Here is a 23,546-nt window from a genome sequence, read left to right as displayed (position 1 = left end):
TGTTAATCCATTCCTGGGTTGGTGGGCATTTAGGCTGTTTCCACATTTTGGCGATTGTAAATTGAGCTGCAATAAACAGTCTAGTACAAGTGTCCTTATGATAAAAGGATTTTTTTCCTTCTGGGTAGATGCCCAGTAATGGGATTGCAGGATCGAATGGGAGGTCTAGGTTGAGTGCTTTGAGGTTTCTCCATACTTCCTTCCAGAAAGGTTGTACTAGTTTGCAGTACCACCAGCAGTGTAAAAGTGTTCCCTTCTCTCCACATCCACGCCAGCATCTGCAGTTTTGAGATTTTGTGATGTGGGCCATTCTCACTGGGGTTAGATGATATCTCAGGGTTGTTTTGATTTGCATTTCTCTAATATATAGAGATGATGAACATTTTTTCATGTATTTGTTAGCCATTCGTCTGTCGTCTTTAGAGAAAGTTCTATTCATGTCTCTTGCCCATTGATATAAGGGATTGTTGGCTTTTTTCATGTGGATTAATTTGAGTTCTCTATAGATCCTGGTTATCAAGCTTTTGTCTGATTGAAAATATGCAAATATCCTTTCCCATTGTGTAGGTTGTCTCTTTGCTTTGGTTATTGTGTCCTTAGCTGTACAGAAGCTTTTCAGTTTAATGAAGTCCCATTTGTTTATTTTTGTTGTTGTTGCAATTGCCATGGCAGTCTTCTTCATGAAGTCTTCCCCCAGGCCAATATCTTCCAGTGTTTTTCCTATGCTTTCTTTGAGGATTTTTATTGTTTCATGCCTTAAATTTAAGTCCTTTATCCATCTTGAATCAATTTTTGTGAGTGGGGAAAGGTGTGGGTCCAGTTTCAGTCTTTTACATGTAGACATCCAGTACTCCCAACACCATTTATTGAATAGGGAGTCTTTCCCCCAAGGTAAGTTCTTGTTTGGTTTATCAAAGATTAGGTGGTTGTAAGATGTTAGTTTCATTTCTTGGTGTTCAATTCGATTCCAAGTGTCTATGTCTCTGTTTTTGTGCCAGTACCATGCTGTCTTGACCACTATGGCTTTGTAGTACAGACTAAAATCTGGTATGCTGATGCCCCCAGCTTTATTTTTGTTACTAAGAACTGCCTTAGCTATACGGGGTTTTTTCCGGTTCCATACAAAACGCAGAATCATTTTTTCCAAATCTTGAAAGTACGATGTAGGTACTTTGATAGGAATGGCATTGAATAGGTAGATTGCTTTGGGAAGTATAGACATTTTAACTATGTTAATTCTTCCCATCCATGAGCATGGTATGTTCTTCCATTTGTTAATATCCTCTGCTATTTCCTTTCTGAGGATTTCATAGTTTTCTTTATAGAGGTTCTTCACCTCCTTCGTTAGGTATATTCCTAGGTATTTCATTTTCTTTGAAACTATGGTGAAGGGAGTTGTGTCCTTAATTAGCTTCTCATCTTGACTGTTATTGGTGTATACAAAGGCTACTGACTTGTGGACATTGATTTTATATCCTGAAACATTACTGTATTTTTTGATGACTTCTAGGAGTCTTGTGGTTGAGTCTTTGGGGTTCTCTAAGTATAAGATCATGTCGTCAGCAAAGAGGGAGAGTTTGACCTCCTCTGCTCCCATTTGGATTCCCTTTATTTCCTTGTCTTGCCTAATTGTATTGGCTGGAACTTCCAGCACCATGTTGAATAGTAAAGGTGACAGAGGACAACCTTGTCTGGTTCCAGTTCTAAGAGGAAAAGCTTTGAGTTTTACTCCATTCAGTAAAATATTGGCTGTGGGTTTGTCATAGATAGCTTCAATCAGTTTTAGAAATGTGCCACCTATGCCTATACTCTTCAGTGTTCTAATTAGAAAAGGATGCTGGATTTTATCAAATGCTTTTTCTGCATCTATTGAGAGGATCGTGTGATCTTTATTTTTGCCTCTGTTAATATGGTGGATAACGTTTATGGACTTGCGTATGTTAAACCAGCCTTGCATCCCTGGGATGAAGCCTACTTGATCATGATGAATGACTTTTTTGATGATAAGCTGTAATCTATTGGCTAGGATTTTGTTGAGAATTTTTGCATCTATATTCATGAGTGAGATTGGTCTGAAATTCTCCTTTTTGCTTGGGTCTTTTCCTGGTTTTGGTATCAGGGTGATGTTTGCTTCATAGAATGTGTTGGGGAAGATTCCTTCTTCCTCAGTTTTTTGGAATAATTTCTGCAGTACAGGAATAAGCTCTTCCTTGAAGGTTTGATAGAATTCTGGAGAGAAGCCATCTGGACCAGCGCATTTTTTAGTTGGAAGCTTTTTTATTGTTTCTTTGATCTCAGTGCTTGAAATTGGTCTGTTCAGGAGGTCTATTTCTTCCTGGCTAAGTCTAGGGAGAGGGTGTGATTCCAAATATTGATCCATTTCCTTCACATTGTCAAATTTCTGGGCATAGAGTTTCTGGTAGTATTCAGAGATGATCTCTTGTATCTCTGTGGGATCAGTTGTTATTTCCCCTTTATCGTTTCTGATTGAGGTTATTAGAGATTTTACTTTTCTATTTCTAGTTAGTCTGGCCAATGGTTTATCTATTTTATTTATTTTTTCAAAAAAACAACTCCTTGTTTCATTAGTTTTCTGAATGATTCTTTTGTTTTCAATTTCATTGATCTCTGATTTGATTTTGGAGATTTCTTTTCTTCTACTGGGTTTAGGCTTAGATTGTTCTTCTTTTTCCAATTCCATAAGATCTCTTGTGAGATTGTTGATGTGCTCTCTTTCTGTTTTTCGAATGTAGGCATCTAAAGCGATGAATTTTCCTCTCAAAACTGCTTTTGCAGTATCCCACAGGTTTTGGTAGCTTGTGTCTTCATTGTTGTTATGCTCAAGGAAGCTAATGATTTCCTGTTTTATTTCTTCCTTCACCCATCTGTTATTCAACAGAAGATTGTTTAATTTCCATGCCTTTGGGTGGGGTTGAGCATTTTTGTTAGAGTTGAGTTCCACCTTTAGTGCCTTATGGTCTGAAAAGATACAAGGTAAAATTTCAATTCTTTTGATTCTGTTGATATTTGTTTTGTGTCCCAGGATATGATCAATTTTGGAGAATGTTCCATGGGGTGATGAGAAGAATGTATATTCTTTATCTTTGGGGTGGAGTGTTCTATATACGTCTATCAAGCATAGTTGTTCTAGGGTCTCATTTAAATCTCTTACATCTTTGTTTAATTTCTGTTTAGAGGATCTGTCCAGCTCTGTAAGAGGTGTGTTAAAGTCCCCTGTTATGATGGTATTATCAGATATCATATTGCTCAGACTGAGTAAGGTCTGCTTCAAGAATCTGGGAGCATTTAAATTGGGTGCATAAATATTTAGAATTGAAATGTCTTCTTGTTGTAGTTTTCCCTTGACCAATATAAAGTGACCATCTTTGTCTTTTTTGACTTTAGTTGCTTTAAATCCACATGTATCTGAAAATAAGATTGCAACTCCTCTTTTCTTCTGAATTCCATTTGCCTGAAAAATTGTCTTCCAACCCTTGACTCGGAGCTTTAATTTGTCTTTTGAAGCCAGGTGTGTTTCTTGCAGACAGCAAATGGATGGCTTGTGTTTTTTAATCCAGTCAGCCAATCTATGTCTCTTCAGTGGGGAATTCAAGCCATTAACATTTATTGAGATAATTGATAAGTGTGGTAGTATTCTATTCATCTTATTTGGTGAGAGTCCATTGCTTAGTTTTATCTTTTGCATCAGTATGGAGGTTAAGTCCTGTCCTTTGATTTCTGAGTTCTTACTTTGCTGCTGATCCATTGTGGTGGTCAGTGTGCAGAACAGGTTGAAGTATTTCCTGTAGAGCTGGTCTTGTTGTGGCGAATTTCCTCAATGTTTGTATATCCGTAAATGATTTGATTTCTCCGTCAATTTTGAAGCTTAGCTTAGCAGGGTACAGAATTCTGGGCTGAAAATTGTTCTGTTTAAGTAGATTAAAGGTAGATGACCATTGTCTTCTTGCTTGGAAAGTTTCATTAGAGAAGTCCGCGGTAACTCTGATGGATTTGCCCCTGTAGGTCAACTGGTGCTTACTCCTGGCAGCTTGCAGAATCTTTTCTTTTGTCTTGACTTTGGACAGATTCATCACAATGTGTCTTGGAGAAGCTCGGTTAGAGTTGAGGCGACCCGGGGTCCGATATCCCTCTGAAAGCAGTGTGTCAGAATCTTTGGTGATGTTTGGGAAATTTTCTTTTATAATATTCTCTAGTATGGCTTCCATTCCTCTGGGGCATTCTTCTTCCCCTTCTGGAATTCCTATAACTCGTATGTTGGAACGCTTCATAAAGTCCCATAATTCTGACAGTGAACGTTCTGCTTTCTCTCTCTTCTTTTCTGCCTCTTTTACTGTCTGAGTTATCTCAAGAACTTTGTCTTCTACCTCTGAAATTCTTTCTTCTGCATGGTCTAACCTGTTGCTGATACTTTCCATTGCATCTTTAAGTTCCCTAATTGACTGTTTCAGTTCCTTCAGGTCTGCTATATCCTTTTTATATTCTTCATATCGTTCATCTCTTATTTGATTCTGTTTTTGGATTTCCTTTTGGTTATTTTCCACTTTATTAGCAATTTCCTTCATTGTTTCCATCATTTCTTTCATTGTTTTCAACATGTGTATTCTAAATTCCCTTTCTGTCATTCCTAACATTTCTATACTGGTGGAATCATCTGCAGTAGCTACCTCATGGTCCCTTGGTGGGGTTGTTCTAGACTGGTTCTTCATGTTGCCTGGAGTTTTCTGCTGATTCTTCCTCATGAGTGATTTCTTTTATCTGTTTCCTTGCCCTAATTTTCCTTTCACTTCCTCTTGCTCTTTAAGTTCTTGTGCCTGTGGAAGTCGTGGGCGGGTTTAGACGGATTGAACACACGCGACCACTTGCCGGTTTTCCACGGTTTTAGTCCTCCTCTTGGGGTCCAGAAGTCTCTCGCTGACTCCCTGTATCCTCATAGGAGTGATGATAGGCATTTCCCATCAGCCAGAGATGCCTGGAGTCCTATCTCCCCAGACTCACGGTGCCCAGATGCAAGGAAGCTGTTACTCGGCTGCCATCTTGCTCCGCCTCCGGGATAACATTAAAATCTTAACGATTTAAGTCTTTCAATCCATGAACATGGGATGTGTTTCCTTTAATTTATCTTATTTAATTTCTCTAAGCAATGCCTTGTAGTTTTCACTGTACCTTTTTTTTGGCTGGGGCCGGGTTTGAACCCACCACCTCCGGTATATGGGGGCCGGCACCCTACTCCTTGAGCCACAGGTGCACCCCTGCAAGTACAAGTCTTTCATCTCCTTGGTTAAATCCTTAGTATATTATTGTAAATGGAATTTTTTGTGATTTCCTTTTCAGATTTCTTATTGTTAGTGTATAGAAATGAAATCAATTATTATGTATTGACTTCATATCCTAATACTGTGCTGAATTTATTTATTAGCGCTAATAGATTTTTCATGAAATATTGAGGGTTTTCTACATATAAGAACATATCATCTGCACAGAGAGATAATTTTACTTCTTCCTTGCCAATTTGGATGCCTTCTCTTTCTTTCTTCCCTCTCTCCCTCCCTCCCTCCTCCTCCTCCTCTTCCCTGTCTAATTGCTCTGGCTAGAATTGATAGAAATGGGCAACCCTGACTTATTCCTGATCTTAGAGGAAAAGCTTTTAGTCTTTCACCCCTGAAGATGATGTTTGTTGTGGGTTGTTCATATATGGATTTTATTTTGAGGTAGTTTTCTTCTGTTCCTAGTTCGAATTTTTTTAAATCATAAACGAGTGTTGAATTTTGTCAAATGCTCTTTTTCCTTGATTGAGATGATCACAGGGTTTTTTTCCTTCATTCCACCGTGTTAATGTGATTCATTACACTGATCAATTTTTGTGTTTTGAACCATCTCTGCATTCCAAGAATAAATTTCACTTGTTCATTTATTCATTTTTGTTTAGCTTATATGTCTTTATATTTAAAATAGGTTTCTGTAGACAACATATAGTTGGAAATTATTTGTTGCTCTGACAATCTGTGTATTTCAATTGGTGCATTTAAATCATTGATGTTTAAAATGAGAATTAATATAGTTGGATTAATATCCACCACATATGTTACTGTTTTTTATTTATTGTCCTTGTTCTTTGCTCCTGTTTTTTGTCTTCCACTCTTTTTCTACATTTTGTGATTTTAAACAAGCTTTTTTACCTTTTTGAGACAGGGTTTTGTTCTGTTATCCAGACTAGAGTGCAGTGGCATCATCATAGCTCAATGTAACCTCAGACTCTTGGGTTCAACCAATCCTCCTGCCACTCAGCCTCCTGAGTAGCTGGGACTACAGGCATATACCACCACTCCTGGTTAATTTTTTATTTTAGTTGGTGTAGAGGCAAGGTCTTGCAATATCGCTCAGGCTGGTCTTGGATTCTTGGCCTCAAATGATCCTCCCACATTGACCACCCAAAGTGCTCAGGTTACAGGCATGAGCCACTGCACCTGCCATTAATCAAGCATATTTTTATGATTCCACTGCCTCTCTTTTCTTAGCATATTAGCTGTACATCTTCTTTTTTTTTTTTTTTAACTCTTTTTAGTGGTTACCCTAGAGTTTACAATATACATTAACAAGTAATACAAGTCCATTCTTAAATAAGGTTACACTGCTTTACAGGTAGTGCAAGTGCCTTATAATAATAAAATAATCTTAATTTTTCCCTTCCATTGTATCATTGCTGTCATTCATTTTGCTTATATATAAACATACGTAAGTGAGTCTATATCCTATGTACATATGTGAATACATTGTTACTGTTATTTTGAATAAACTATTATCTGTTAGGCCAATTAAGAAAAGAAAAACATAATTTTTTATTTTACCTTATTATTCTTTTATAATTTTATTCTTGCAAGGGAGATCTACCAGCAACAAATACTCTTTTTTTTTTTTTTTTTATTGTTGGGGATTCATTGAGGGTACAATAAGCCAGGTTACATTGATTGCAATTGTTAGGCAAAGTCCCTCTTGCAATCATGTCTTGCCCCCATAAAGTGTGACACACACCAAGGCCCCACCCCCCTCCCTTCATCCCTCTTTCTGCTTTTCCTCACCCCCGCATAACCTTAATTGTCATTAATTGTCCTCATATCAAAATTGAGTACATAGGATTCATGCTTCTCCATTCTTGTGATGCTTTACTAAGAATAATGTCTTCCACTTCCATCCAGGTTAATACAAAGGATGTAAAGTCTCCATTTTTTTTTAATAGCTGAATAGTATTCCATGGTATACATATACCACAGTTTGTTAATCCATTCCTGGGTTGGTGGGCATTTAGGCTGTTTCCACATTTTGGCGATTGTAAATTGAGCTGCAATAAACAGTCTAGTACAAGTGTCCTTATGATAAAAGGATTTCTTTCCTTCTGGGTAGATGCCCAGTAATGGGATTGCAGGATCAAATGGGAGGTCTAGCTTGAGTGCTTTGAGGTTTCTCCATACTTCCTTCCAGAAAGGTTGTACTAGTTTGCAGTCCCACCAGCAGTGTAAAAGTGTTCCCTTCTCTCCACATCCATGCCAGCATCAACAGTTTAGAGATTTTGTCATATGGGCCATTCTCACCGGGGTTAGATGATATCTCAGGGTTGTTTTGATTTGCATTTCTCTAATATAGAGAGATGATGAACATTTTTTCATGTGTTTGTTAGCCATTCGTCTGTCATCCTTAGAGAAGGTTCTATTCATGTCTCTTGCCCATTGATATATGGGATTGTTGGCTTTTTTCATGTGGATTAATTTGAGTTCTCTATAGCTCCTAGTTATCAAGCTTTTGTCTGATTGAAAATATGCAAATGTTCTTTCCCATTGTGTAGGTTGTCTCTTTGCTTTAGTTATTGTGTCCTTAGCTGTACAGAAGCTTTTCAGTTTAATGAAGTCCCATTTGTTTATTTTTGTTGTTGTTGCAATTGCCATGGCAGTCTTCTTCATGAAGTCTTTCCCCAGGCCAATATCTTCCAGTGTTTTTCCTATGCTTTCTTTGAGGGTTTTTATTGTTTCATGCCTTAAATTTAAGTCCTTTATCCATCTTGAATCAATTTTTGTGAGTGGGGAAAGGTGTGGGTCCAGTTTCAGTCTTTTACATGTAGACATTCAGTTCTCCCAACACCATTTATTGAATAGGGAGTCTTTCTCCCAAGGTATGTTCTTGTTTAGTTTATCAAAGATTAGGTTGCTGTAAGATGTTAGTTTCATTTCTTGGTGTTCAATTCGATTCCAAGTGTCTATGTCTCTGTTTTTGTGCCAGTACCATGCTGTCTTGACCACTATGGCTTTGTAGTACATACTAAAATCTGGTATGCTGATGCCCCCAGCTTTATTTTTATTACTAAGAACTGCCTTAGCTATACGGGGTTTTTTCCAGTTCCATACAAAACGCAGAATCATTTTTTCCAAATCTTGAAAGTACGATGTTGGTATTTTGATAGGAATGGCATTGAATAGGTAGATTGCTTTGGGAAGTATAGACATTTTAACTATGTTAATTCTTCCCATCCATGAGCATGGTATGTTCTTCCATTTGTTAATATCCTCTGCTATTTCCTTTCTGAGGATTTTCATAGTTTTCTTTATAGAGGTCCTTCACCTCCTTCATTAGGTATATTCCTAGGTATTTCATTTTCTTTGAAACTATGGTGAAGGGAGTTGTGTCCTTAATTAGCTTCTCATCTTGACTGTTATTGTTGTATACGAAGGCTACTGACTTGTGGACATTGATTTTATATCCTGAAACATTACTGTATTTTTTTTTTCTTTTTTATTGTTGGGGATTCATTGAGGGTACAATAAGCCAGTTACCCTGAACATTACTGTATTTTTTGATGACTTCTAGGAGTCTTGTGGTTGAGTCTTTGGGGTTCTCTAAGTATAAGATCATGTCGTCAGCAAAGAGGGAGAGTTTGATCTCCTCTGCTCCCATTTGGATTCCCTTTATTTCCTTGTCTTGCCTAATTGTATTGGCTGGAACTTCCAGCACCATGTTGAATAGTAAAGGTGACAGAGGACAACCTTGTCTGGTTCCAGTTCTAAGAGGAAAAGCTTTGAGTTTTACTCCATTCAGTAAAATATTGGCTGTGGGTTTGTCATAGATAGCTTCAATCAGTTTTAGAAATGTGCCACCTATGCCTATACTCTTCAGTGTTCTAATTAGAAAAGGATGTTGGATTTTATCAAATGCTTTTTCTGCATCTATTGAGAGGATCATGTGATCTTTATTTTTGCCTCTGTTAATATGGTGGATAACATTTATGGACTTGCGTATGTTAAACCAGCCTTGCATCCCTGGGATGAAGCCTACTTCATCATGATGAACGACTTTTTTGATGATAAGCTGTAATCTATTGGCTAGGATTTTGTTGAGAATTTTTGCATCTATATTCATGAGTGAGATTGGTCTGAAATTCTCCTTTTTGTTTGGGTCTTTTCCTGGTTTTGGTATCAGGGTGATGTTTGCTTCATAGAATGTGTTGGGGAAGTTTCCTTCTTCCTCAATTTGTTGGAATAATTTCTGCAGTACAGGAATAAGCTCTTCCTTGAAGGTTTGATAGAATTCTGGAGTGAAGCCATCTGGACCAGGGCATTTTTTGGTTGGAAGATTTTTTTATTGTTTCTTTGATCTCAGTGCTTGAAATTGGTCTGGTCAGAAGCTCTATTTCTTCCTGGCTAAGTCTAGGGAGAGGGTGTGATTCCAAATATTGATCCATTTCCTTCACATTGTCAAATTTCTGGGCATAGAGTTTCTGGTAGTATTCAGAGATGATCTCTTGTATCTCTGTGAGATCAGTTGTTATTTCCCCTTTATCATTTCTGATTGAGGTTACTAGAGATTTTACTTTTCTATTTCTCATTAGTCTGGCCAATGGTTTATCTATTTTACTTATTTTTTCAAAAAACCAACTCCTGTTGCATTAATTTTCTGAATGATTCTTTTGTTTTCAATTTCATTGATCTCTGATTTGATTTTGGAGATTTCTTTTCTTCTACTGAGTTTAGGCTTCGATTGTTCTCCTTTTTCCAATTCCATAAGATGGCTTGTGAGATTGTTGATGTGCTCTCTTTCTGTTTTTCGAATGTAGGCATCTAAAGCAATGAATTTTCCTCTCAAAACTGCTTTTACAGTATCCCACAGGTTTTGGTAGGTTGTGTCTTCATTGTTGTTATGCTCAAGGAAGTTAATGTTTTCCTGTTTTATTTCTTCCTGCACCCATCTGTTATTCAACAGAAGATTGTTTAATTTCCATGCCTTTGTGTGGGGTCAAGCATTTTTGTTAGAGTTGAGTTCCACCTTTAGTGCCTTATGGTCTGAGGAGATACAAGGTATATTTCAATTCTTTTGATTCTGTTGATATTTGTTTTGTGTCCCAGGATATGATCAATTTTGGAGAATGTTCCATGGGGTGATGAGAAAAATGTATATTCTTTATCTTTGGGATGGAGTGTTCTATATGCGTCTATCAAGCACAGTTGTTCTAGGGTCTCATTTAAATCTCTTATATCTTTGTTTAATTTCTGTTTAGAGGATCTGTCCAGCTCTGTAAGAGGAGTGTTAAAGTTCCCTGTTATTATGGTATTATCAGATATCATATTGCTCAGACTGAGTAAGGTCTGTTTCAAGAATCTGGGAGCATTTAAATTGGGTGCATAAATATTTAGAATCGAAACATCTTCTTGTATTTTTCCCTTGACCAATATAAAGTGACCATCTTTGTCTTTTTTGACTTTAGTTGCTTTAAATCCACATGAATCTGAAAATAAGATTACAACTCCTCTTTTCTTCTGAATGCCATTTGCCTGAAAAGTTGTCTTCCAACCCTTGACTCGGAGCTTTAATGTGTCTTTTGAAGCCAGGTGTGTTTCTTGCAGACAGCAAATGGATGGCTTGTGTTTTTTAATCCAGTCAGCCAATCTATGTCTCTTCAGTGGGGAATTCAAGCCATTAACATTTATTGAGATAATTGATAAGTGTGGTAGTATTCTATTCGTCTTATTTGGTGAGAGTCCATTGCTTAGTTTTATCTTTTGCATCCGTGTGGAGGTTAGGTTCTGTCCTTTAATTTCTGAGTTCTTACTTTGCTGCTGATCCATTGTGGTGGTCAGTGTGCAGAACAGGTTGAAGTATTTCCTGTAGAGCTGGTCTTGTTGTGGTGAATTTTCTCAATGTTTGCATATCCGTAAATGATTTGATTTCTCCATCAATTTTTCAGCTTAGCTTAGCAGGGTACAGAATTCTGGGCTGAAAATTGTTCTGTTTAAGTAGATTAAAGGTAGATGACCATTGTCTTCTTGCTTGGAAAGTTTCATTAGAGAAATCTGCGGTCACTCTGATGGATTTGCCCCTGTAGGTCAACTGGCGCTTACTCCTGGCAGCTTGCAGAATCTTTTCTTTTGTCTTGACTTTGGACAGGTTCATCACAATGTGTCTTGGAGAAGCTCAGTTAGAGTTGAGGCGACCTGGGGTCTGATATCCCTCTGAAAGCAGTGTGTCAGAATCTTTGGTGATGTTTGGGAAATTTTCTTTTATAATATTCTCTAGTATGGCTTCCATTCCTCTGGGGCATTCTTCTTCCCCTTCTGGAATTCCTATAACTCGTATGTTGGAACGCTTCATAAAGTCCCATAATTCTGACAGTGAACGTTCTGCTTTCTCTCTCTTCTTTTCTGCCTCTTTTACTGTCTGAGTTATCTCAAGAACTTTGTCTTCTACCTCTGAAATTCTTTCTTCTGCATGGTCTAACCTGTTGCTGATACTTTCCATTGCATCTTTAAGTTCCCTAATTGACTGTTTCAGTCCCTTCAGCTCTGCTATATCCTTTTTATATTCTTCATATCATTCATCTCTTATTTGATTCTGTTTTTGGATTTCCTTTTTGTTATCTTCCACTTTATTAGCAGTTTCCTTCATTATTTCCATCATTTCTTTCATTGTTTTCATCATGTGTATTCTAAATTCCCTTTCTGTCATTCCTAACATTTGTTTACAGGTCGAATCCTCTGCAGTAGCTACCTCATGGTCCTTTGGCGGGGTTATTCTGGACTGGTTCTTTATGTTGCCTGGAGTTTTCTGCTGATTCTTCCTCATGAGTGATTTCTTTTATCTGTTTCCTTGCCCTAATTTCCCTTTCACTTCCTTTTGCTCTTTAAGTTCTTGTGCCTGTGGACTAAGGGTTAGATGAGTCCTTTTGGTACAGTACCAGAAGGGTGAGAAGGTTGAAGAGCAAGAAAGGGATGAAGGAAAGGAGGACCGAGTGAAAGGGAAAAAAAAAAATAGAGAAAGGAGAGGGGATGGGTAAAAGGAATATTGACAAAAAGAAGAGAGGCACAGAAATAGGGAGACAGAGCAATATAGGTGTACAGTAGGGTACTTTGACACAACCTTAAAAAAAACCACCTTCTGCAGGTGCCCAGTTGGGTGGTTCCCTTGAGGTCAGCAGCTCTTTGCTAACCTGATCAGACACGGTACCCCCACCTTCACCAAGTAGAGAGGAAAGACAAAAATGCTATAAATCAAACCAAAACAAGCAAACAGAAAACTTTATGGGATAAAATTGGGTGAAAAAACAAATAATAGCAGTAGAAACACTAGCAAAAATGAAGTTCTAGTTATTGAAAAAGGCAGTAATGGGAAATTATAATTCAACTAGAAAAATTGAGAAAGAAAAAGGATCTGTATGGAAAAGGTTGAAATTAAAAAACAAAACAACATCAACAACATCAAAATAAACAAAAAAAACAACCAAACCAAAAAAAAAACAAAACACACAACCAAAAACAAAGCAGTATGTATATGTTATTGAATATTGTCTGGGCAACACGTGGTCTTCTGGGGTATGAGATGTTAATCACAGTTCTGATACGACTGGAGGCTGCTGATTTCTCAAACCCCAGCGGGTAGACACCCTAAATGTCTCTTCAGCCCACTTAAAAGGCACTTTGAACTTGTAAACTTGCTGAGCAGAAGCTTTCCCAGGAAAGTGCTTGTTGCTGGAATCACAGCTGAAGTGGCTATCCACTTACCCAGTGTGCCAAAACTGGTCTCACTCTGCCCCTGAGGGTTAGGGCTGCAAGGCAGCTCAGACCCCACCCTTAGGCTACTCGGTGCTGGGTTACCAGCTCCCACCAGATTCCAGGTCTGCGACCCTGAGGGCGGAGCTTGCTGGGGCAGATCGCTCACAATGGCTCCCTGTGACCCACAGCCAAACACTATTAGCTCCGTCTGGCTCAGCAGCTCAGACTGGGGCCCTAGACAATGGCCAAAGTTCTCCACATTCCCGCTCAGGCTCTCCCCAAGGCAGCTCAACTGAGTGCCAAGTCCAAAGACACCAAAACAGTTCACAGGTAAGGCCTTTCTGGTTTGCAGTCTCGCTGCTTCTGAACTTACAGTTGCGGTCGGGTTTAGACCGATTGAACACATGCGACCACTTGCCGGTTTTCCACTGTTTTAGTCCTCCTCTTGGGGTCCAGAAGTCTCTCCCTGACTGTCTATATCTTCGCAGGGGTGATGATAGGCAGATCCCACTAGCCAGAGATGCCTGGAGTTGTATCTCCCCAGACTCACGGTGCCCAGATGCAAGGAAGCTGTTACTCGGCCACCATCTTGCTCCACCCTCCCCAAATACTCTTAATTTTTGTTTGTCGGAGAACATCGTTATTTCTCCTTACTTTTGAAGGATAATTTATCAGGGTACAGAATTCTAGGTTGGTATTTTTTTTTCTTGGTACTTTAAATATTTTACTTCATTATCTTCTTGCTTGCATGGTTTCTGAGAAAAAGTGAGAGGTAATTCTTGTGTTTGTTCCCCTATATGTAAGATGTTTTTTCCTCTGGCTTCTGTCAGGATTTTTTCTGTATTTTTGGTTTTCTGCTGTAGGGAACGTTTATCCTGCTTGGTGTTCTCTGAGCATCCTAGATCTGTATTTTAGCATCTGACATTAATTGGGGGAGAGGTAACATTGATTCATATCTTTTTTTCTGATCGTTTCTCTTTTTTCTTCTGGCATTGCTATACATTTTGTGGTTGCCCTGTAGTGTTTGGGTATTTTGTTGTGGGTCTTCCTCTCCCCCAATCTTTTTTCTGTTTGCTTTTCGCTTTGGGGGGTTTCTGTTGAGATATGCTCAAGGTCAGATATTTTTTCTTTAGCTGTGTTCTGTCTGCTAATAAGCCCATTAAAAACATTCCTCATTTCCATTACTGTGTTTTTGATCTCTAGCATTTCTTCTTCTTCTTTTTTTTTTTATTGTTGAGGATTCATTGAGGATACAAAGATCCAGGTTACCCTAATTGCATTTGTCAGGCAAAGTCCCTCTTATAAATGTGTTCCTCCCCCAAGAGGTGTTCCAAACACTCTCATCCCCCCACCCCCTCCCTCCTTCCCTCTCTCTGCTCCCCGGTTCCCCCACCCTCCACCATGTACTAGGTTATCAGTTCTCCTCATATCAAAAGTGAGTACATGGGATTCTTGCTTCTCCATTCTTGTGACGCTTTACAAAGAAGAAATTCCTATCTCTTTGTTTATGGTGCCCATCTGTTCTCACATGCTGTCCACTTTATCCATTAACATATTAATCATGGTTGTTTTTTAATTTCTGGTCTGATAATTCCAATATCCCTGCCATATCTGAGTCTGGTTCTGATGTTTGTTCTGTCTCTGTCTCTTCAAACTGTGTTGAGTTTTTGTTTGCTTGTTTGTTTGTTTGTTTGAGACAGAGTCTCAAGCTCTCACCTTGGGTAGAGTGCCATGGTATCATAGCTCACAGCAACCTCCAACTCTTGGGCTCAAGCGATCTTCTTGCCTCAGTTTTTCTATTTTTAGTAGAGGCAAGGTCTCACTCTTGCTCAGACTGGTCTCAAACTCGTGAGCTCAAGTAATCCAACCATCTGGCCTCCCAGAGTGCTAGGATTATAGACGTGAGCCCCCACTGCCCAGCCTGCAGTTTTTTTCTTGATAGCCACACGTGATGTATTGGATGAAAGGAACTTGGTGAGTAGGTCTTTAGTGATGTGTGGTAAGGTGTGAGGGAAGGAGAAGCACCTGTGATTAGATGTTAGTCTTTTAATGAGCCTGTGCCCCTGGGCTGTGAATGTTACAAGTGCTTCTCACAGCCCCACTTCCAGGGCAGTGGAGATGGCTAGCGTGGGCTGGACTGGGAGATTTCTCTTCCACCAAGTCAATCAGGCTCAAACCTCAGCAGGTCAGGCTCTGGTTAGCCAGTTTTACCTGAGGACAAATGTGGTTAGGAATGGAATGCGCTGGCATTTTTCAAAACGGTTCCTTTTCTCCTCCTGCTGCCAGAGGCACATGGGGCTATTTCTCAGGTATCCATCATGAGACCTGGTAGAGCTCCAGTAGGAAAACCCATGGAAGTCTGGGGGTCTGACGAATGGGTCTCCTGGAGTTCTTGTCGCTCAGACTTGTCCAGCTGAGTATCCAGCAATTTGTTGATTACACTTTAGGGTTTCCTACCCCTGCCTGGATCCCGGGAAGGTTTCTGCTCTTTGTAATTCTCTCTATTCACCTATCTCCAATTTGGGGGCTAATGATTTGCCCTGTGACCTCATTTCTCTCACAGATCTAAGAAGAGTTGTTGAATTTTCCATTTGTTCAGCTGTTTGCTGGTTGTTGAGAATGGGGGGGGGGACTCCCAAGCTTCTCCCATGCCAGTCTAGAAACTAGAATCCACTGTATATTTTTTTCAGTTTCAAAATAATTAACTCCAATACCCTGCTGGATGGGTAAATAAAATGTGGTACATTCATACAAAGTGTTATAATATTATTTAGCAATAAAAAGTAATAAAGTACTGATACATGCTCCAACAGCGTTGTATTCTAAAACAAAGAATCTGTGCAGAAGGCCACGTGCTACGTATGGCGTGATTCCATTTAGATGAAATTTTCAGAAGAGATAATTCTCTAGGGACAGAAATTAAATTAGGGCTGCCTGAGGGTGGAACTGAAAACCATGATTGTAAATGGGCATGAGGAATCTTACTGGGTGACCGGAGGGTTCTAAAACTAGACGTCGGTGGTTGTTACACAACTCAGTAAATTTATTAAAAGCCATTGTACGCTTAACGTGGGAATTTTTTAGGATGTAAATAATACCTCAATAACATTGATTTTTAAAATAAATAAATATTTATTTGTAAAACATAGAAAAGCATTAAGAAAAGAATAAACAGGCTTGGCACCTGTAGCTCAGCGGCTAGGGCGCCAGCCACATACACCAGAGCTGGCAGGTTCGAATCCAGCCCGGGCCCGCCAAACAACAACGATGGCTGCAACCAAAAAATAGCCAGGCGTTGTGGCAGACGCCTGTGGTCCCAGCTACTTGGGAGGCTGAGGCCTGAGATTGCTGTGAGCTGTGACACCACCACACTCTACCGAGGGTGACATAGTGCAACTGCCTCAAAAAATAAATAAATAAATAAACAAACATTTATTTTATTTGTAAAATATAGGAAAGCATTAGGAGTAAAATAAGCACTTTCCTGTTCTCTTCTTCCTTTTTTCTCTTTCTTTTACATTTTCACCTTCTACAAAACTTCTAGACTTGGTACTTTTTTCTAGACTTGTCTTCCTCTTCTAAGGTGGGGTTTTACTATACCTGCTGCAGAAACCTTCATTGTTGGCTTCAAAATACATCTTGGCTATTTCCCATGTTATTACATTGTTGCTATTATGTGGATAGACTTCAGTTGATTTATTATGTCTCTGGTTGGAGTTTCTTCCCTGTACATTAGCCATTTCTGCTGTTGGAATCAGTTCCTAGAAATCAAAATACCACATCAAAGACAAGGACATTTTTAGGGCTTTTGATAAATTTCTAAAGACCAATAATAAAGACACAATGTATCAGTTTCCCCTTCCACCAATAGTTCAGTGGATGTCTGTTTCCAAACACCCTGGTGAAAGCTGAGATTTTAGTTTATTTTATACCTTTACCCATTGAGCGAAAAACATGATCTCTCACTATTGGTTTAAATTGAGTTTATTTCATTGTTCTGGAGGTTGTACATTTCTTCCATGTTATAGCTCATTTGTATTATTCTCCTTTCTTTTGTGAAACACTTATACTGTACTTCGCACATATTTCTATTGGAGTATTTGTCTTTTTTGTTGAGTACTAAGTGTTTTATATAAAATAAAAATATCATCCTTTATACTGCTATATGTGTTACAAATATTTTTCTAAACTTGTGTTTGCAATTTTGTATATGGTAGTTTTGATGCATAGAAATTTTATGTTATTTCTACAGAGTTTATTTTTCTTCTATGGTTTCTAACTTTCTTGAAATGCTTAGAAAGCCCTCCTTCAGGCTCAGCACCCGTAGCTCAGTGGTTATGGTGCCAGCCATATGCACCAAGGCTGGTGGGTTCGTAGTCCAGCCCAGGCTAGCTAACCAACAAGGACAACTGCAACAAAAATACAGCCAGGCATTGTGGCGGGCGCCTGTAGTCCCAGCTACTTGGGAGGCTGAGGCAGGAGAGTCACTTAAACCCAAAAGTTTGAGGTTGCTGTGAGCTGTGATGCTACAGCACTCTACCCAGGGTGACATGGTGAGACTCTGTCTCAAAAAAGAAAAAAGAAAAAAGAAAGCCCTCCTCCACCCCAGTATTGTATATTTACCTATATTTTCTCTTTTGGTACTTTTATAGCAGTTTCTTTCCTCTTCGTGTGGAGTTTGTTTTATGTATAGTTAAGATCGGATTCTAACTTAAATTTCTCCCAAATAATTGAATAATTGTCACAGTACCATTAATGAATAATTCATTCTTTACTTACTGATTGGAAACAGCCCATCTTTATCATGTTTTAAATTCTTATCTCTACTTGAGTCTCTTTCTGGAGGCTTTTTATCTTGTTCCCCTGATCTATCGTGTTTGCATAAGCTATTACAACATGGAATTAATTATTTGGCTTCATGACATATTTTAAAATCTGGCAGTACAAGTCACCTCTCATCATTCTTTTTAAAACATGTTTTGGTCATTATCTTATATTTGGTTTTCCAGATACATTTTGGAAACACTTATTCAAGGAAAAGAAAAATCTTTCCAGGATTCTGATTGAAATTGAGTTAAACTCAAAAATTAATTTGGAAAAATTGACACCTCTATTTTTGAACCTTACCATTCAAGAACCCAACATTCCTCCTCACTTAAGTATATGTTTCTATCTCTCAGTTAAGGTATTTTTGTTTCTGTCATTTTTTTTTTTTTTTTTTTGTGTGTGTGTGTGATTTTTTGGCCGGGGCTGGGTTTGAACCCACCACCTCTGGCATATGGGACCAGCGCCCTACTCCTTGAGCCACAGGCACCGCCCGTTTCTGTCATTTTTTTAAAAAACTGGAATTTCATACTTCTTATTTGGTTTTTTATTAGCTATTTAATATTTTTGCTGATATTGTAAAGGAAATTCATTTGCCATTAAGTTTTCATCTTGAATGTTGCTGACAGAAACACTATTAATTTGCACTAACTGGTCATTTAACTTAACTCTCCTGCCAGCTCTTGTCATGTTTAGGGTTTATTTGAAGGGTTTTGGGGGGGCCATCTACATCATTTGCAAATAAGAATTTATGTCTTTCCAAAAGTTATGCTTCTAAATTATTTTTCTTTCTAATCTCTTTGGTTAATGGTGTGGTATGAATCCTCACCCAGGCCTTTTGTTTATTCTTTAATGAGAATGCCTCCAGCGTTTCACCATTAGTGTAATATGAAAGGCTGATTTGAGCTATAGATGCTTCAAGGAAGTGTCTATTTTGACGCTATTTTATTAAGCGTTTTTAATAGCAGTAGATATTGAATTTTATCAAATGCCTTCTTGCATTTTGTGAGTTGATATGTGTTTTTTTTTCTCCTTTGAACTATTGATGGGATGAAATGATATTCATAGATTTCTTTATATTGAACCAGTCTTAGATTCCTGGAATAAAATCTGCATGGTCATGGTATGTTATCCTTGTAATATTCTGGTAGATTCTACTTGCCAGAACTCTATTGAGAATTTTCACAGCAATATTAATAAGTTGGTAATCTTATTTTGGCCCTGTCAGGCTCTGTTATCAGGAATTTGCTGGTTGAGTAAAATGAACGAGGAGGATTTTCATATTTCTTATGCTCCAGTGCAGCTTCTATGTATGGCAATTATCTAGGATATTGCTGAATATTGGAGAGGCAGGGGGATCTTGTCCATAAAGCTAGAGCCCCGTCCCTCCTCCCCACCACACACACTCTTATGTCTCTCACAGGAGGAATCTTTGAGTATGCAGACGGCCCCAACGCCCAGGTCATGAATGCTGAGGAGCACGCCTTTCGATTTTCTGCCAACATCATCAACAGGAACCGAACTCTGCTGCCCAACACGACGCTGACCTATGACATCCAAAGGATTCACTTCCATGACAGCTTCGAGGCCACCAAGAAGGGTGAGTGTGCATCTCATGACTTTTTTTCCTTCCTTGCCCGGGGAGGGGTTAGGGCTATAGTCCAAGGCCCTGGGAAGGAGCCAGAGCTCCGTCTTACAGCCTTGTCCACCTAGTTTGGGGACTTGCTCCAGTCCCAGTTCAGCACAGGCTGTGTCATCCTCCAGGAGAGGTGGGTTTTCTATCAAGAATTCCTAGGCCCTTGGCAGAGGCAGTGAGGGAATGTGAGGCCAGGGGAGGGTGGTGGGAGTGAGAGCAGGGGCCCTCAGATTGGGCCGGAAAGAAGTAAAGGGATAGCACAGTTCCCTAGTGACACTGAGCCACAGTAGGCATTTTCAGACATGGTTTTACTTTCAATAAAATCCTACCCCCAATATCCATATTTAAAATACATATAAAACATATAATTTATAAATTCAAATATGCAACATGTACTTGCCATGTTAGAGACAAAATGGAAACAATAAAGCTGTTTCAATGGCTGCAACAACTTGACCCCAGAGGCTCAGATGACCTGCAGAGACTGACATTGGCCTCAGCGTTCAGCATGTTTCTAAATTTCGTTTCCACTGCATACAGATAAGAAAATCATAATTCACAAAAACAAGTGTAATAAATCCAATTAAACAGTTTTCCTACACCTGAATTTTTAAAAATAAAATAAAAACAACAGTTGTACTGCATCCGTACTAACTAGTAAACACATTTACTGTAAACTCCAGTGACCACACAGGGAGCACTAGAGAAATTTACACCAAGGTCCTCACTCATAAACAAAGCGAGGTGACTTCTCAGTACCTGAAGGAGCTAGTAGTTTCCAATATGGTATGTAGTATACTTGAGTATACAAATGTGCTTTTTTTGGTTGCTGTTTTTTAATATATATATATGTGTGTGTGTATATATATATAGTATGTGTGTGTGTGACAAGTTTGCAGACTCATCCTAGAAAAAAGTGCCACATACGTCATTGCTGAATATCACCTTCGAAGTCCTATTCCCCTTGGGAAGCTATGCGCTGATGACAGAGCCTAGTACACCCATCAAAATACAACTGGTGTCAGTGCATAGCTTCTCAAGGGGAGTACTTCCAAGGTGACGGGAGTGATATTCAGCAATGATGTATACAGCACTTTCCAGGATGAGTTCTTGAACTTAATTGTCATGCCCCACGTGTGTGTATTCAAATTCAAATTCATTTTAACGAATTTGCATAATTCTGGAAATAACTTTCATAGAACCCTACAGTTCCATATAACTCTGTTTAAAAATCTCAGGTCTTGCTTTTTTAATGTTTTCAAAACTATTATTAGATTTCACCAAATAAAGTAAATAAATAATTCTTAAGTTAGAGTTCTATTGAAAAAGAAGTCTCAGGTCTAGAAGTCTCATTACCAAAGAAGACTAAGTCATTGTCCCAGTAATACGCTATCATAGCCACTTGCTTTTCTCCTTGACAGCTCTTATCATGATTTATAATTAAATATTGTGTTTCATGTCTTTCCCCCTTTCTCCAACACCCTGCAAGGAAGGCTCTCTGTTGTTAATTTATATACCCCTCTGGCACCTAGAAGACTGATGTATAGTAAATGCTCAGTGAAATGATTATTGAATGAATCAATGAATAAATTATATGAGAATGGGGTATGTGAGTCTGAGCATGATTGCCCAACACCCCGTCAGCTGAGCTTAGGGGACATGCCACTCATGCATCTTGGGGAAACTGATGCCCATCCGCAGGAGACCAACACCCTTTGTCTTTCTAAAGGGTTCTGAATACTTAATCAAGAACACCTTTCTGCCAGGCCATGACCCTTGACCTCCTAGATCCCCAGGTGCAGACCTGCCAACGTGTTGCCTCCTACTGGCTCTGTTTTCCAAAGCCCCGTTGTGGGTAAACGTCTTAGCGCAGAAAGGCAGCATAGCATGGGCTTGGAGCCAGGCTGCCTGGACTTGCATTCTGGCAACTCTGATATTCATTGAGTGACCTTAGATGAAATACCCTGTGCCTCAGTTTCCTCATTTAAAAAATGGACACATCTCTGTAAAGCTCTTAAAATAGTGTCTGGCACATAGTAAATGCCATACAGGACTTGACTGTTACTGCACATGCTGAACCACCACGTCAGGGGCCCAACTCCTGTGTCCCGCCCACCTGTTCCTCCTTGCCTGATGTGCTGAAAACCAGAGGGTCCCTGACTTTGAGCACAGTGACTACTGATATTTTGAGGGCACTCCCCTGAATCTCAGAGCTACTTGCAGATGGATGAGAGGCACTCCACCGTGGTTTAGCCTGGTGGTCCTTCACCCTGACCCCTGTCCCTCTGCTGGTGTACCCTCCCCCTCCCTGCTGTGTCCTCCCGGTCTCATCACAGCAGGCCCGGCAGCCAGCACTGTGCAGTGGAGCATCCCCCTCCCTGCTGAGAGTCCACACCTACTCTACCTGGCCTTGTTCAACTAGAAAATCCCTGAACTCAACCAAAACTGCTCAATAAAAAGGTCGGGTCATAGAACAAGTGCCTGGAGTCAGAGCACAGAGGCCCACATGCATACAACCACCCCCAAAAGGCAAGGTTGGTTTCTGTCCATTTTTTCTGGAAATGACTAAAATAATACAATGAATCCCTGGTGGTGCACCTGCAGTTCAGCAGAGGGACCTTCTCCAGCCAGGAAGGGAGCCTAGGGCAGAGTTCAAGGCCTCCCCAGAGCCATTTCCTCCAGGAATGGATAGGCCCACCTTATGTGCAGCGGCCAGTTTGCTGGTAACTGGGTCCAAGACAGAAATCCCAGCTTCTGGAAGTCCAGCCCGGGGCTTCCAAGTGACCAAAGCCACAGGCCACCTCTCCCATCACCAGATCACATGACTTCCTCACTTAAAACCTTGGATGGACCAGTCTCCCCCCCCAACCCCCCGCTAATATCCTCAGAGCCCATTGGGTGCCTGTCCAGTCTAGCCACAACCTGACCTTCCGGCCACATCCGTGCCATCTGCTCCTTAGCCTCTGGGTCCTGGCCATGCCTATCATCCCCTGGGTGCACTCCTCCCACCTCATGGCTTCTGCACTTGCTGTTGCCTCTGCTTAGAATTCCCTTTCTCCAACCAGCCCCCTCCAGCCTCTGTTGAGCTAACTCATCCTTCTGTGCTCAAGCTTCTGGTCCTTAAGAAAGTTCTCCTGAAGCCTCAGATGAGATCAGGTCTCCTTGCTTCATCTTATAACACTCAGGATTTTCCTTTCACAACCTTGATATGTGTGTGTGTGTGTGTGTGTGTGTGTGTGTGTGTGTGTGTGTGTGTGTGTGTTTATGTGATTACCATCTAAACGGCAAGCCCCATTGCTCACTGTAGAACCTAACATGGGCCCGGCACTCAGGAGGTACTCAAGTCAATATTGCTGGTTTGGTCAGAGACACACACGAAATATCAAGTGAATTCCATGTGTGTCCTTACAATATCTGTGGGAGACAAGGCCCTGTCTTTTACAAGTCACACTCAAGGGCATAGAAGGCTAGCTCACAGGGCCAATAGCTGGAACAGCTAGAAAATGGGAGAGGGCCACATGTGTGCTATTGCACAAGCAGGAGGACTTCCTGGAAGAGGAGAGTTGTGATTGCACTTTAAAGGATGGTGGGAACAAGTTAGATGAAAAAGGGAAAGGCAGAAAGTAGAGGGGGAAAATGCAAGTTATTTGAAGGAAGCCAATTTATGCACTTGAAAATTCTCTGTTGAGCACCCCTGGTGTGCTGGGTGCCAGGGATCCCAAGGTGGCCACCACAGAGCTCATATCTAGTGGCTGAAGCAATAGATGCCAGACTGGGACTTGCAGAAGAGAGTTCGGGAAAGGGAAGGTGACCTTGACTTGGTGAAGAAGTGTTAGGTTATAAAAAAACAGACACCTACTCAAGCTGGCTCAAGAAAAATGCAGCTACCACCCAAATCAAGACACAGGTGGTGTGAGCCCTTCAGAAGCCTCCCTCCTGCCCCAAGACATCACCTACTGGAGATTACCATCGTTCTGACTGCTGGTGCCCCATACTGGTCTTGCCTGTTTTTGAACTTTACATAAATAGAATCCTCCAGG

The 23,546-nt window shown here is 40.0% G+C and overlaps 1 protein-coding gene across 1 annotated transcript in view; it reads left to right on the top strand.

Annotated features, from left to right (window-relative positions):
* GRIK3 (glutamate ionotropic receptor kainate type subunit 3) overlaps window positions 1-23,546 on the top strand; it is a 230,470-nt gene that overhangs the window by 126,203 nt on the left and 80,721 nt on the right. The window contains exon 2 of the mRNA XM_053577119.1: window positions 19,294-19,470. Coding sequence (XP_053433094.1) covers window positions 19,294-19,470 — 177 coding nt within the window. The remainder of the gene's footprint in view (window positions 1-19,293; window positions 19,471-23,546) is intronic.

This window comes from Nycticebus coucang, chromosome 22, assembly GCF_027406575.1.
Source record: "Nycticebus coucang isolate mNycCou1 chromosome 22, mNycCou1.pri, whole genome shotgun sequence".
NCBI classification, from domain to species: domain Eukaryota; kingdom Metazoa; phylum Chordata; class Mammalia; order Primates; family Lorisidae; genus Nycticebus; species Nycticebus coucang.
Note: the sequence above shows the minus strand (reverse complement) of the source record. Positions and strands in the feature narration are given on the sequence as shown.